The sequence below is a fragment of the Manis javanica genome, chromosome 14 (genome assembly GCF_040802235.1).
Source record: "Manis javanica isolate MJ-LG chromosome 14, MJ_LKY, whole genome shotgun sequence".
In the NCBI taxonomy this organism is placed as follows: Eukaryota; Metazoa; Chordata; class Mammalia; order Pholidota; family Manidae; genus Manis; species Manis javanica.
The window spans coordinates 82,584,286-82,598,892 of NC_133169.1; the positions used below are offsets into that span (position 1 = coordinate 82,584,286).

The 14,607-nt window shown below is 34.9% G+C and overlaps 1 protein-coding gene across 3 annotated transcripts in view; it reads left to right on the top strand.

Moving 5' to 3' along the window:
• DDX46 (DEAD-box helicase 46) overlaps window positions 1-14,607 on the top strand; it is a 55,204-nt gene that overhangs the window by 14,911 nt on the left and 25,686 nt on the right. For all 3 annotated transcript variants that reach the window (XM_037015899.2, XM_037015900.2, XM_073221608.1), the window contains exons 6-15: window positions 675-826; window positions 1,602-1,715; window positions 2,416-2,581; window positions 3,285-3,405; window positions 3,990-4,165; window positions 5,101-5,222; window positions 6,873-6,951; window positions 8,705-8,787; window positions 10,573-10,737; window positions 11,222-11,384. In XM_037015899.2, coding sequence (XP_036871794.1) covers window positions 675-826; window positions 1,602-1,715; window positions 2,416-2,581; window positions 3,285-3,405; window positions 3,990-4,165; window positions 5,101-5,222; window positions 6,873-6,951; window positions 8,705-8,787; window positions 10,573-10,737; window positions 11,222-11,384 — 1,341 coding nt within the window. The remainder of the gene's footprint in view (window positions 1-674; window positions 827-1,601; window positions 1,716-2,415; window positions 2,582-3,284; window positions 3,406-3,989; window positions 4,166-5,100; window positions 5,223-6,872; window positions 6,952-8,704; window positions 8,788-10,572; window positions 10,738-11,221; window positions 11,385-14,607) is intronic.

Below are 14,607 nucleotides of genomic sequence, written 5' to 3' on the forward strand. Positions count from 1 at the left end.
GGGTAAGTTAAGGGCATGTTGTCAATCCTCTGATTTTCCATAACTTAGAAACATTTTCCCTCCACATCTGACTTTGACTTTTGAAGTTTTAGTAAAGTAAGAGAGTGTGAGATTTTATAGGAAAGTGGAATTTTGCTGAATTTTCTATGAAAATTCCTGTGAATGTTTCATTTTCTGTGAAAGTACCTCAGAGTGGTTTAAGTAGATGAATGGATTATATCTTTAAGTAGTAATGAATATCTTAGTTATATAAAAAAGATTAGATCATCTTCAGTTAAGAATGTGACATTTTTTCTGTGACTTAAAGAGAGGTAATTGAAAGGACAGAAATAATCATAGCATTATTTAGGAGACAATGTTTTAGTTCTATTACTAGTATTGTAGTTACAAAATTTAATACTGGAGATCCATTTTTTAGACATTATTTTTTGCCTCTTTTCAATTAGTAATTTATAATGTATTACTTTTTTCATTATTATTATTAAAAACTAATATGTGCTTTATATGAACACTTCCAGATGTGAGTATTTAAACTGCAGTATACCTGGGTTAATTGGAAAAGAGGGTGTTTGGGTAGTGAGAGAAAAAGTTATAATAGTGGGTGAGATCGGATTATGAAGTATCAGTATTTCTTTTTGACACATGTACAAAGAAAGTGTATTCTGGTATTTTAGATGATGAAGATGATCCTGCAGAAGCTGAAAAAGAAGGAAATGAAATGGAGGGTGAGGAACTAGATCCATTAGATGCTTACATGGAAGAAGTGAAAGAGGAAGTAAAAAAGTTTAACATGAGAAGTGTAAAAGGTGGTGGGGGAAATGAAAAGGTAGGAAATTTTTCTTATTTTAGTTCTAAAGATTTATGTGGGATAACTTTAATTCATTGTTGCATAGATCTGCTATTGACTTGTGTGACTTTATAAAGTTAATGTTTTTGTTTCTTCCCTGTCTCAGAAATGCTGATACTTTTAAGTATCAGAGATTCTAGTGTATTTTAGCTACAAACGTCCTCTCAAGTCACTCTTAGCACCATCATCTTGTTCAGTATCTTTACTTCCTGTTGCCTTCTCAATAGGTCCTCTTCAGACTTCTCCAGCACCTCCACTTTCATCACCTTGCATGCTCCTGATTCCCTTTACCATAATCTTTTTTTCTTTAATAGCAATTATTACCTTTTGACAGATTATATAATTTATCATGTCTATTGTTTGTCCCTTTTCTAAAATAAAAGCTCCCCAAGAGCAGTGACCATTACCTGTTTTATTTATTGATTTATTCTAGGCTCCCAGAATAGCATCTAGCTTGTTGAATGAGTAAAAGTATCATTTAGTGATATTTTGAAAATAAATGTTACATTATACTATATGTAATCATATATTATGCAATAAACTGATTAATATATTATAAAATATGTGATTATATTACATTTTAAAATTTAAGCAAATTAATAAGGAGAAAACAGTATTTTTTGTCTTTTACTAATTAAGTTGTCACTAATAACTGAGTTAATTCAGATTATAAATTGTGACAGTTATTGTTTCAGTTGGCATGTAATTTGTGTCTCAACTTTGCAAAATAGTTTATATTCCTTTTTTATTTTAGAAGTCTGGGCCAACAGTTACAAAAGTTGTCACTGTTGTGACAACCAAAAAAGCAGTTGTAGATTCTGATAAGAAGAAAGGTGAGCTGATGGAGAATGACCAGGATGCCATGGAGGTAATTCTTGGTTTTGTTAATGATGCTACCCTAGAGGTATTTATTAGAAAGCTTTGATGGAGCTGTGCTTTTCAGTTATTCAAACTGTTGGGAGGAATTCTTACTTTCTCAGCAGTGTTGTACATGAATGTCCAGTTGATAGAACATTCTAACACCTTTGACCTCTTAATGTATGCCCCTTTTTTGATTCCTCTTTGCCCCTCATGAGCTCACATCAGGTATATAATAGAGAAGAAATGAAGTGACAATAAATTAATTTTCTTCGTAGTAATATGCATTATAAAGATTTATATATAGAAAACTATAGTAAAACTTAAAGCTCTGTGGAATGATCATTCTAGCTGTATGTTACAATTTTCTGTTAGGGCAAAGAAAAAAGAAACAAGTTGAAAAATTAGGAAAGTAAAAAAATAAAAGCCAAATAATATTTTTTAGGAGTGGAGGGTTATTTTTTCCAAAGTGGTTTACTATTTGATTTATGTATTTATTTATTTAGCATTGTTTCTTTTTTTAAAACTTATTTTTATTGCAGTGAAGTTGATATACAGTGTTATGTTGGTTTCAGATGTACAACATACTGACTGGATAATTGTATACATTACTAGGTGCAGGAGTGAGGATTTTAAAAGCTAGGACTATGTTTTCCCATCAGGAGAAAATAGTAATGGGTATAAGCTTTCACTTTGTTTTTTAATTATAGTATTCTTCAGAGGAGGAAGAAGTTGATCTTCAGACAGCCCTTACAGGCTATCAGACAAAACAGAGAAAGCTTCTAGAACCAGTAGATCATGGAAAAATTGAATATGAACCATTCAGAAAAAACTTCTATGTTGAAGTTCCAGAACTAGCAAAAATGTCTCAAGAGGGTAAAAATTTTTTATTCATTTGTTGGGTTATTGTGAGAGAGCAGAGGAGAATGTACTTGACTTTGCCTGGGAGGAATGTGAATAGACCTGCAAGTTGATCCATGAGGAAGAGGAATTGGTTTACCTGGAGAAATGAGTGGAAACTAGTAGGTGAGAAGTCATTCTAGGAGTGGGAACATAATCTGCAAAGATTCAGAGCAGTGAATTATGTGGAAGTATTAAGAAAAAGCAAAAATTAGTTTGGCTCACATAGTTTAAATTTTTTGGGTTGAAAGTACTTTTCATATGAAGTTAAGCAAATAAAATATGGTTAGCCTTTTCCTTCCAGGATTTGAGAGTTAGGAAACAATGTGAATCTGTAATATTGGTAGAATAAGAAAAATCTGGTCACCTCTTGCTTGGACAGCAAGTGGTTGTGTTACTTGTCAGTCATTGTTGTTGTATTGCTGTTGCAATAAAAAGAAAGCCAAATTGGTGGAAACTAGGGTATTTCTTTTTGTCCTTAGTTGGTTACAATAGTAATTGCTATAATGATCTTTCTAAGGTGTTCAATGCTTTGTCCTGTAGCTTTTCTATAGAATTATCTTTGGTAGCACACACACAAAAAAAGGAATTGCAGTTTCTTGATATTACTGTAATTGAAAAGAAGGAGGCACTAATTGAACAATATTTATGAGTTCTTAATCTGAATTTTGTTTTATAGAGGTGAATGTATTTCGGTTGGAAATGGAGGGCATTACCGTCAAGGGAAAAGGTTGCCCCAAACCAATTAAATCATGGGTTCAATGTGGCATTTCCATGAAGATCTTAAATTCTCTCAAAAAGTAAGTGGTTTTTTAGGCTGTCCATATTTTCCCACATTTTTCAGTATCTTATTTCAAAATAGCTATTTCACATAAATATCTCCCTTGTCTGCATTTTTACCTTAATAGAAAAAGTTACTTTTTTTCCTTCAACAGCTTTATTGAGATATAATTTACATACAAATTTAACCTTCAAAGTGTACAATTCAGTGATTTTCAGTATAATTGTGGAGTTTTGCCATCTTCACCAAAGTCTAAGTTTAGAACATTTTCAACATCCCTCCAAAAGACCTGTATCCATTAGAAGTCTTCTTACCCTTCCACCCTAGGCAGCCACTAATGTACTATCCCCATAGATTTGTCTATTCTGGACACTTCATATAAATGGAATCATGCTAATGTAGTCTTTTGTGACTGGCTTCTTTCGCTTAGCATAAAATAGTTTCAGAGTTCATTCGTGATGTAGAAGTTCTCAATACTTCATTCCTTTTGGCCAAGTAATATTTCATTGTATATGGTTATACCATATCTTGGAAAACCTTATTCTTGTAGGACTTAGGCCAGAGATTTCAATTCTTATCTTGTCCTTTGGTTTGCTTTTTAAGGCATGGCTATGAAAAGCCAACACCAATTCAGACCCAGGCGATTCCTGCTATAATGTCTGGACGAGATTTGATTGGTATTGCCAAGACAGGAAGTGGAAAGACCATTGCTTTTCTCTTGCCCATGTTTAGACACATCATGGATCAGAGGTCATTAGAAGAAGGAGAGGGGCCAATAGGTACAATTCCTTTCATTAAACTATTGTTTTGTTAACAACTTTGTTGTCAGTTAACCAGAAAGATCTGATTCTTTATCATGTTCTAAATTATAACAATAAAGATGTCTTTATGTACATTTCCTTTATAAATTTGGCACTTTGGGGCTGATTTCCCCTTACCAGCAGGTGGAGTGAGAATCTTCAGAGCACTGGAGTGACATCTCAGAAGTACAAAAACAGCCTCTCCTGGCACAGCTCAATTTTTAAGCTCTGACTCGGCAGGTAGACCCCTCATGCATCTATCTGTTTATTTATACTGAGGTTTGTTCTTAGGCCAGTATCAGTGGATCTATAAACTCAACACAGAAGATCATAGGGAAATGTATTTTCCTTTTTTTTCCCCAGCCTTTTAAGGCTATAGTGCCAACATTTCATTCAGGATTAGGTATTCAGATTCAGATTTCTTGATTCATTTGGCAAAGATTTCTTTTGCAAATCGAGTAGGGTTTTGGAAGGTTGTTCAGGTCCTCTCTTGAAAATAGAGGGTATGGTATATTTCTCCTCTGCGCCCTTCAGACCAAGGTTGTTTCTGGAAGCCACAGTATGGCCCTGCAGCACAGTGAGTCACTTGATTATCTTTGCTTTGTGATTTGCCATTGAGAATGATTTGTATTCCTTTCAACCAAGATCCTTGATGATGGAATGAGGCATTTAACTTTCATTTATCTTCCTATAGCATGTTCTTAAAAATCTACTAAAAGTGTCCTTCACCACAAGCTCTACTATTTATTATGAAGTTTCTGAAATAAGATTTTCAGAGGTGTGTAAAACAAATTAAAACAGAAAATGAATTAGACTAAGCAATCTGAATTTTATTGTAGAGGTTAAATTTAATACTTTAAAGCATAGCCTCAAGAATTTTGGTGGCTAGGCTTTTGACATATTTATCTTTTCAGCTGTCATCATGACTCCAACTCGAGAACTGGCTTTACAAATTACTAAAGAATGTAAGAAGTTTTCAAAGACCTTGGGACTCAGAGTGGTCTGTGTTTATGGAGGAACAGGAATCAGTGAGCAGGTAGTTAAAAGGAACCTTCTATTCTTTTTTTAAATGGAATGATTTAATACATAATGTAAAAGTGATTTTTTAATTTAGTGTTTTGTGTGGTGATTGTTTCTAGAATCTTAAAAAAATAGGTGTGGAAGAACCCAAGAATGGACTAACAGTTACCAAAGGGAATGGGATTGGGGAGGATGGGTGGGAAGGAAGGAATAAGGGGGTGGGAGGAAGAAAGGGGGCATTAAGATTAGCATGTATAATATAGGGGGAGGCACGGGGAGGGCTGTGCAACACAGAAGACAAGTAGTGATTCTATAGCATCTTCCTACGCTGATGGACAGTGAGTGTAATGGGGTTTGTCGGGGGTGCTTGGTGAAAGGGGGAGTCTAGTAAACGTAATGTTCCTCGTGTAATTGTAGATTAATGATACCAAAAAAAAATAGGTGTGGAAATAATAGAATGAATTATGGTAGTTCTGTTTTAGAATTTTGCATCATTTTTATACCTTAGGTTTCCGGTTTTTCTTTGTCCTTCCTCACTCGAGGCATAATTTTTTTTCCATTTTACAGATAAGCAAATAGAAAGGTTAAGTAAGTTGTCTAAAGTCTTCAAGTTAATAAGATGTAGTCTTAGAACTTGTGTCTTCTGATTCCTGGACGAGCATTTATTTTCTCTTAATTCATGAGACATTCTTTAAAAGGTGGTGATGAATGGGATGCATTAATACTAGAGTTTCATCTGTAGTCTTAAATGATTTGACCAAGAATTATTTAAATATGTCTTCATTCACTCTTCAGTTTGACATCTGTCCAGGTGTCTTCTAAAGAATGTTATTATTTCATCAGATTACTTTGCTTTAACTAAAAAAAGGTTAAAAACTGGATTCTGTAAGCAAATAAATTTTGGAAATGTTGGATTATACAAACTTAAAAGAGGGTTGTTTCCTTCGAGACTTCTTAATCTTTAATAAGCTAATATATATTGTGATGTTAGAAAAATGAGATAAATTAAGTGGTGTTTTCTGAATTTAATTTAGCCACAAAACTCTTTCTGTGGACTAGTGTTTTCAGGTTCTAGATCATATTTGGGGAACATTCCTTTTGTTACCCCATTGCTGTTTTAAACATTTGAAGTTAGTTTTCTAAGTTTATCTGTCAATGTTTTTTTTTGACCACAGCCTGTAGTAAATACATTTACAAAAGAAACTGGAATATGTGCATATTTATGTAGATGTCAGACAAAAGCTTTATGATGTCTAATACATTCTGGTATTTTCCTGTTTCACTTTTAAAATACAGGTTGTGACTCACTAATATTCTGAGTCACTAATAGAAACAACTTTCAGTTTGAAAAACATTGCTCTGTATAATTATTTATTGCTCTATGTTCCTTTCTTGGTTTTGAGGGATCATGTCAGATCAAAGTCGGTAAAAATCTCTGGTTTTCATTGATTTCAGTTACAGCACTGTGTGCTCATGTTACCACTGCCTGTGCTGTTGGCCCTGCTCCAGCGTTCTGGAGACATACGGAGGAGGTGGGAGAGTCTCCTAATCAAACTTCATTGTCTTAACCTTTAGAGCCGTGCAAGGACCCCAGACAATATCATATTTTCAGATCTATTTAAGTATCAGTGATAAATAGACTATAAAATGTCATCTTTCTTACTAGATTGCTGAGCTGAAAAGAGGTGCTGAAATTATTGTTTGCACACCTGGCCGAATGATTGACATGTTAGCCGCTAACAGTGGTAAGTTAGGGGTATTTTTTGGTTCTCTCCTTTTTAAATTCTATACATTTTTTGTTAAATCAAAGCAAATACAAGAAACCGTCAAAGGTTTCTACATGTCTTCGTAAAGCTGTGATATCTTAAAATTTGTATTGTAACAAGATTGTTGTTGTAAGTTCATAGTATTTTTGCAATTTAATTTAGAATTTATTTTCAGAATTACCTGTCTGATCTTTTTATCACTTAATGTAGATTTTTAGTCCAATTTTGGCCTAACTTTCCTTTTAAAAGGGTGGGAAACTATCTTTTTTTTTTTTTTTTAAATTATAAAATGTAGTAGATTTTCCCCCAAGGAGCTAGTATTTTCTTACAATACTGGATACATTAAGATATTGCAGCTTCAGGAAGTTTTATCTTTTGTAAATACTGCATGTTTTAAGCTCAAATATTGTGCTTGTTAAATAATTCCCTGTCAAAACTGTTACTAAACTGTTGACATTATTTAACTTCTGTGGAGAAAGGCCCTTCAAGATTTATAGAACTGGGCTTCCGAGACTTAAACCATCAAAGGTAGGTAATTTAATGCTGTTCCCAACCTTGAAAAAGTAATTGGTGCTGCAAATATTAGTATGGAATACTTAAATATTAAAAAACATTTATTTTGACTTATTTCTATTTTTTGAAGAAAATGCTTTTAAGTGTTTCTGTTGCAGTATTCAGTGTATACATAATAAGAGTATTAAAATCTGAGTAATGCATGTTTCTAATAGCATTCTGCTTGAATTCCTGTGTACATTTGATTGTACATGAAGTTGGCAAAGTGACATTAAAATTATTTCATAAGTCATTGTGCTTGTACAACAGATGAAAAGTTTTGAGTTGGATGTTGATGAAATAATCCCTTGTTTTTTTCAATGCTGCATTGATTAAGTCTCCTGAAATTCATCTTGATTAATTTACCTTTTTCTCTTATTTGTCCTTTTGGTTTATATTTAATAACTGTTTTGTACATGTTTTTGCCAGGTGATTGGTTCAGCAATTGATAGAAATGCTTGTGTTAATCCTTTAGAGAGAATTTCCTATGTATGTATGTAGTTTTCACTGGCTAAGAAGCCAGTTGCATTTATGTAAACCAGTGGAGCCCTTAAAAAATTTGATTTAATATCTTTGTATGATATTATATATATATATATAATACATTTGGTATTTAGAGTTTTTGTGTAATATGTTACTTAATGATGTTGAATAGCATCTCATTAATGTTGACATGCCTATTAGAAGCTTCTAACTATATGGCATACATTATAAGGTAATGTAAAGAAAGGTTTTCTGCTTCTGAAATTGTTAGCACTGGAACTTGCTTTCCACACATACGCTGTAATCTCTAATATGTTTTTTCCTAGGTGATGCTGTCAAATAATGGCTGATGTGGCTCGATGCTTCATCTCAGTCTTAGTTTTATGATGTGTTTTGGAGAGGGCTGTTTTCTGAATTTTACAGGTTCTTCAGGCCCTATGATGGTATGCAAGAGACGAGTTTGACAAAATAAAGGGCCTCATATACCCATTGTCAGAAAGTATTTGCCATTAGATTAAGATATTGTAGACCAAAATTTCTTTTCTCTGTTTAAAGAAACCTCACTTACCCTTCTGGTTAAGTCAAGTCAGGCATTTTAGTTCCCTTTACAGTTTTTTTAAAGTTCTTGGTAGTCATAAAATGAATTGTGACTGATTTTTAGTCTTCTTTTTGTCTTTATATTTTTCCCTGATCTTAGGTCGGGTTACAAATCTTCGAAGAGTGACTTACGTTGTTTTAGATGAAGCAGACAGAATGTTTGACATGGGCTTTGAACCACAGGTAATCATGAAAGTTCTTAGTGTTTTGAAATGGAAAATAAACCTTGTAACTGCCATGGAAGTGAAATGTTTGTGTGGTTTCTGAAATTAACACATACATTTCTGTTGCATGGTAACTGTGGATTGGAGATATGGAATTGTAATAGGTATTTATGTTTTGAATTCCTCATATAACTTATTCAGGAGGTATTTTCAAAGGCTTTCCTTAGCTATCTAGAACCATTACTGGTAAAATTAGAATCAAGAGTTCTAATAACCGAAGCTTTAGCTTTTGTATTTTATAGTTTTCATTTTACTTCTGAATACTTCAATTCATGCTTTTGACTACTGTCTGATCTAAATAGCACATTACTTACATTCTCCAAATGTAAAAATTAAGGCCCAAAGCAATTGTCTGGCTTAGACTTTTATATTCCTTATACATGCTATTTGCTCAAACACAAATTTTCAGTGATATAAATTTAGAGAAACACATGTTAAAAGGTGGTAGAAATTTTTCTGTGAGGTCTTTTCCCCAGATGTAGGCAGTCTGTTGCAGTTTTCGGGTTGCTTTTTCAGGAGTAGTTGTGTATTTGCTGTATTTTCATGTTATATGGTTTTCGGAGGAGGTTTCTGCCTCACTTCTCACTTCCCCATCTTTGCTGAAGTCTACTCCCTCTTTTATTTTATAATCACAAGTTTGTACCTCTTGATTCCCTTTACCCACTTCACCCATCCTCCCACCCTCCTTACCTCTGGCAACCACTAGAGGTGGTTTGACTTTTCACAGTGGAACATAATAATTTATAGGAGTTCTCAAGAGAAGAGAAAACACGTGTGGTCGACCAGTAGTCTTTAACTGAAAGTACTCGCATATATTTTAAAGCCATCATTTTGGCTGCTGGGTGGAGAATAGATGTTGGGTTAGGCAGGAATAAAGGCAGGGAGACCTGTTAGGAAACAGTTGAAGTAATCCAAATGAGACAAGCTTGAGTTGTGGACCGGGAACCAAGTGTTTTGGGTAGGACTGCTCCTTCCACAGATTTCACATCAGTTTTGATTAGAATGAAAATGTGGCCCTAGAATTCTGTATCTTCCTTCAATGCCTTCACCTTCTAACCACCCATCACTGTCCACCTTGTAACCATCATCAATAATCTTATTCATTATGTCTTTTTTTTTCCAACTTAACACCAGTCACCACAAGAATCCTAGGATTCCCTGATACCTCCAGGCCTCTGTAGAAGGCAATTGTGCTTGTATCTCACCCACTTGATAGTATATCCACCTTCATTGTTTTATTTCTTTCTGTAGCTCTTACCACCATTTGACACATAATATGTTTATCTCTTCACCTCATTAGAATATACACTCCATGAAGGCAAGTTTTTGTCTCATAGTCCGAGCACTTACGCCTGGTACGTAATGGTTGCTCAATAAAAATGTGTTGAATAGTGAAGGAAAACAGTGATACTAATGGAGAACAGTTATGCCCTACATATAGCCTGAGGATCAATACTACTGAATTTGTTGATAGATTGGGTGTGAGATACATAAGGGAGAGAGTAGTCACACATGGTTCCTAGATTTTTGGCCTGCATCTGTGGATGACTTGAGATGTCATTTTTTGAGCAGGGGAAAGAAACTGTAAGGGGCAAATTATGGGGTAAAATTCATTGCACTCTTCTAAAGAAACAAGTTTAAAAGCCACTGAGTAGATGTCTTCAAAAGTTCTTTTACTTGGTTTTAATGTTGTATGATTTTTTTGAGACTACACTTACCCTATTTATTTGTAATGTTTTCTCAGGTCATGCGCATTGTGGATAACGTCCGTCCTGATAGACAGACAGTTATGTTTTCAGCTACTTTCCCCAGAGCTATGGAGGCTTTGGCTCGCAGAATCCTGAGTAAACCCATTGAAGTGCAGGTTGGAGGCAGGAGTGTCGTTTGCTCCGATGTGGAACAACAAGTGGTGGGTAGAATCCTAGGAAATCTCCAATTTACTAGATGTTTAGGCAGTGTATGATCCTTTTGGGATCATGGTTATGTAGGCAGATAAATTCTAAAATTAAGTAGTATACAACAACTGCAACCTTTAATATTCTACCAGATACACTTGAATATGCTCTTTCATATAACTGTGTAATGCTCTTTTTAGTTCCTCTCACCAGAAGTGGTGGGTTGGTAGATAGGAATGTTGCATGCCTGTCTTATTCCTTGGTTAATAGGTGAATTCAAGAGGCAGACAGAACCGATGTTCATTTGTCCACATAAGCAAGCTTCTTATTCTCTGAAAGTTACAGATTTCTGTCTTCCTGGTTTACCAATTAAAATCAACATTTTCCTACCCATTCCTAAGGAGAACTTACCCAATTGCCACAAATAAAGTGAATATTTTTGTTCAAGAGATGTATTTGCATTTTTCCTCCATTAAGTAATGATGTGGTGTTTTTCAGATTGTGATTGAAGAAGAAAAGAAATTCTTGAAGCTACTGGAGCTTCTAGGCCATTATCAAGAATCAGGATCTGTCATTATATTTGTGGATAAGCAGGAACATGCTGATGGTCTTCTGAAAGATTTAATGAGAGCATCTTACCCTTGCATGTCTCTTCATGGAGGTAATATTTAATGAAATATCTGTTAAATATTTAAGTTGGCAAAACACTATGCTGTATTCTGAATGATATTTACTTTGTACTTTAATTGAGAACTAAGTTTTATATTATCTCTCTCAGTCATTCATAGTAGCTCTGGCAGGTAAGTGTTATTACTCCATCTTAGAGATAAAGAAAACAATACATTGCTTTGACCAAATTTCATAGCCCATAATTGGCTAAGGAGGAATTGAACTTAAAAATTTTTGATTTGTGTTGAATTCCTTCCATTTTACCATGCTACTTAGAGTTTCATGTTTCACATTAGAGCTTTAATTGAAATATCAAAGTAACATTTTAATTTCTTTTTTGTAATTAAAGTATCATTGATGTACAATCTTATGTTGGTTTCAAATATACGACACAGTGGTTCAACATTTACCCATATTATCAAGTCCTCATTCCCTCCAGTGGTCACTGTCTGTCAATGTAGTAAGACATTACAGAATCATAACTGAATTCTCTGTGCTGTACTACCATCCATGACCAAGCTAAGTTGTGAATGCAAAATTTTGTGCCTGTTAATTCCCTCCGCCCAACCTTCTCAACTCCTCTCCTTTGGTAATGACTAGTCCCTTCTTGGGGTGTCAGTGAGTCTACTGCTATTCTGTTCTCTCTGTTGTTTTTTTTATTAAGGTATCATTGATATGCTGTCGGTCCCTCCCTGCTTCTGATCCATTAATAAGGGAGGAGATGCGATGAGTTATCGAAGATCTGAAAGGACCAGCCAGGGAACTCAAGGCATGACAGCACAAGAGTGGTGCTGAGAGGGCACCTCTCATATTTATTGATCAAATGGTTGTTAACAACAATAAAATTCTGTATAGGGGATTCAATGCACAATCATTAATCAACTCCAACTCTCAACAGTCTCCAATCTTCTGAAGCATAACAACCAAGTTCTTACATGGTGAACAAGTTCTTACATAGGGAGCAAGTTCTTACATGGTGAACAACGCAAGGGCACTCCTATCACAGAAACTTTCTGTTTTGATCATGAATCATGAACTATAAACAGTCAAGTCATATATGATTCATTTGATTTTTATACTTTATATATGAATTTTATGAAGATTTCACATGAGCTACATTGTGGTTACAATATTCAGACATATTATCAAGTCTCTCCCCACACCCCATTGCAGCCACTGTCCATCCGCGTAGTAAGGTGCTGCAGAGTCACTACTTGTCTTCATCGTGCTATACTGCCTTCCGCATGGCCCACCTACATTTTGTGTGCTAATCATAATGACCCTTAATCCCCTTCTTCTTCCCTCCAAACCCACCCTCCCCAACACCTTCCCTTTGGTAACTCCTAGTCCCTTCTTGGAATCTCAGTTGCCTGCTGTTTTGTTCCTGCAGTTTTGCTTTGTTTATACTCCATAAATGAGTGAAATCATATGGTATTTATCTTTATCCACCTGACTTATTTCACTGAGCATAGTACCCTCTAGATCCATCCATGTTGTGGCAAATGGCAGCGTTTCTTTTCTTTTTGTGGCTGAATAATATTCCATTGTGTATATGTACATCTTCTTTATCCATTCATCTGTTGATGGGCACTTAAGTTGTTTCCTTATCTTGGCTATGGCAAGTAGTACAGTGTAAACATACAAGTACATATGTCTTCTTGAATCAGGGAGGTAAATTCCTAAGTGGAATTACTAGGTCAAATTGTATTTGTATTTTTAGTTTTTGGAGGAACCTCCATATTGTTCTCTGGTTGAACCAATTTACATTCCCACCAACAGTGTAGGAGAGTTGCCATTTTTCCACATCCTCACCAGCATTTATTTCTTGCTTTTGGATGTTGGCCATCCTAACTGGTGTGAGGTGATGTCTCTTTGTTTGTTTTAATTTGCATTTCCCTGATGGTTAGCGATGTGGAGCATCTTTTCAAGCCTGTTGGCTTTCTGTTTTTCTTCTTTGGAGAAGTGTTCAGGTTCTCTGCCCATTTCTTAATTGGGTTATTTTTTGGGTGTTGAGGCATATGAATTCTTTATATATTTTGGATGTTAACCCCTTATCAGATAAATCGTTTATGAATATATTCTCCCATACTATAGGTGCCTTTCTATTCTGCTGATGGTATCTTTGCTGTACAGAAGCTTTTTAGTTTGATGTAGTCCCATTTGTTCATTTTTTATTTTGTTTCCCTTGCCTGAGGATGTGTCTAGGGAAAAGTTGCTCATGCTTATATTGAAGAGATTTTTGCCTATGTTTTCTTCTAAGAGGTTTATGGTTTCATGACTTAATTCAGGTCTTTGATCCATTTTGAGTTTACTTTTGTATATGGAGTTAGGCAATAATCCAGTTTCATTCTATTACACATAGTCCAGTTTTGTCAACACCAGTTGTTGAAAAGGCTGTCTTTTCTCCATTGTATCTTCATGGCCCCTTTATCAAATGTTAATTGACCACATATGTATAGATTTATATCTGGGCTCTCTATTCTGTTCCATTGATCTATGGGTCTGTTCTTGTGACAGTACCAGATTGTTTTGATTACTATGGCTATGTAGCAGAGTTTGAAGTCAGGGAGCGTAATCCCCCCAGCTTTGTTCTTTCTCAGGATTGCATTGGCTATTCATGGTCTTCTATTGTTCCGTATGAATTTTAGAACTATTTGTTCTAGTTTGTTGAAGAATGCTGTTGGTATTTTGAGAAAGACTGCTTTGAATCTGTACGTTGTGTTGGGCAGGATGGCCATTTTGACAATATTCATTCTTCCTATCCATGAGCACAGGATAGATTTCCATTTATTGGTGTCTTCTTTCATTTCTCTCATGAGTGTATTAAAGTTTTCAGAGTAAAGGTTTTCCACCTCCTTGGTTAGATTTATTGCTAGGTATTTTAATTTTTGATGCAGTTGTAAATGGAATTGTTTTTCCGATCTCTCTGCTAATTTCATTAGTATCATAAGAAAGCAGCAGATTTCTGTGTATTAATTTTGTATCCTGCAGCTTTGCTGGATTCAGTTATTCTAATACCTTTTTTGGTGGATTCTTTAGGGTTTTCTATGTATAATAATTATGTTAGCTGCAAGTAGAGTTTAATTTCTTCCTTACCACTTTGGATGCCTTTTATCTCTTTGTGCTGTCTGATTGCCGTGGCTAGGACCCTCCAGTACTGTGTTGAATTACAGTAGTAAGAGTGGGCATCCTTATTCCTGACCTTAGAGGAAAAG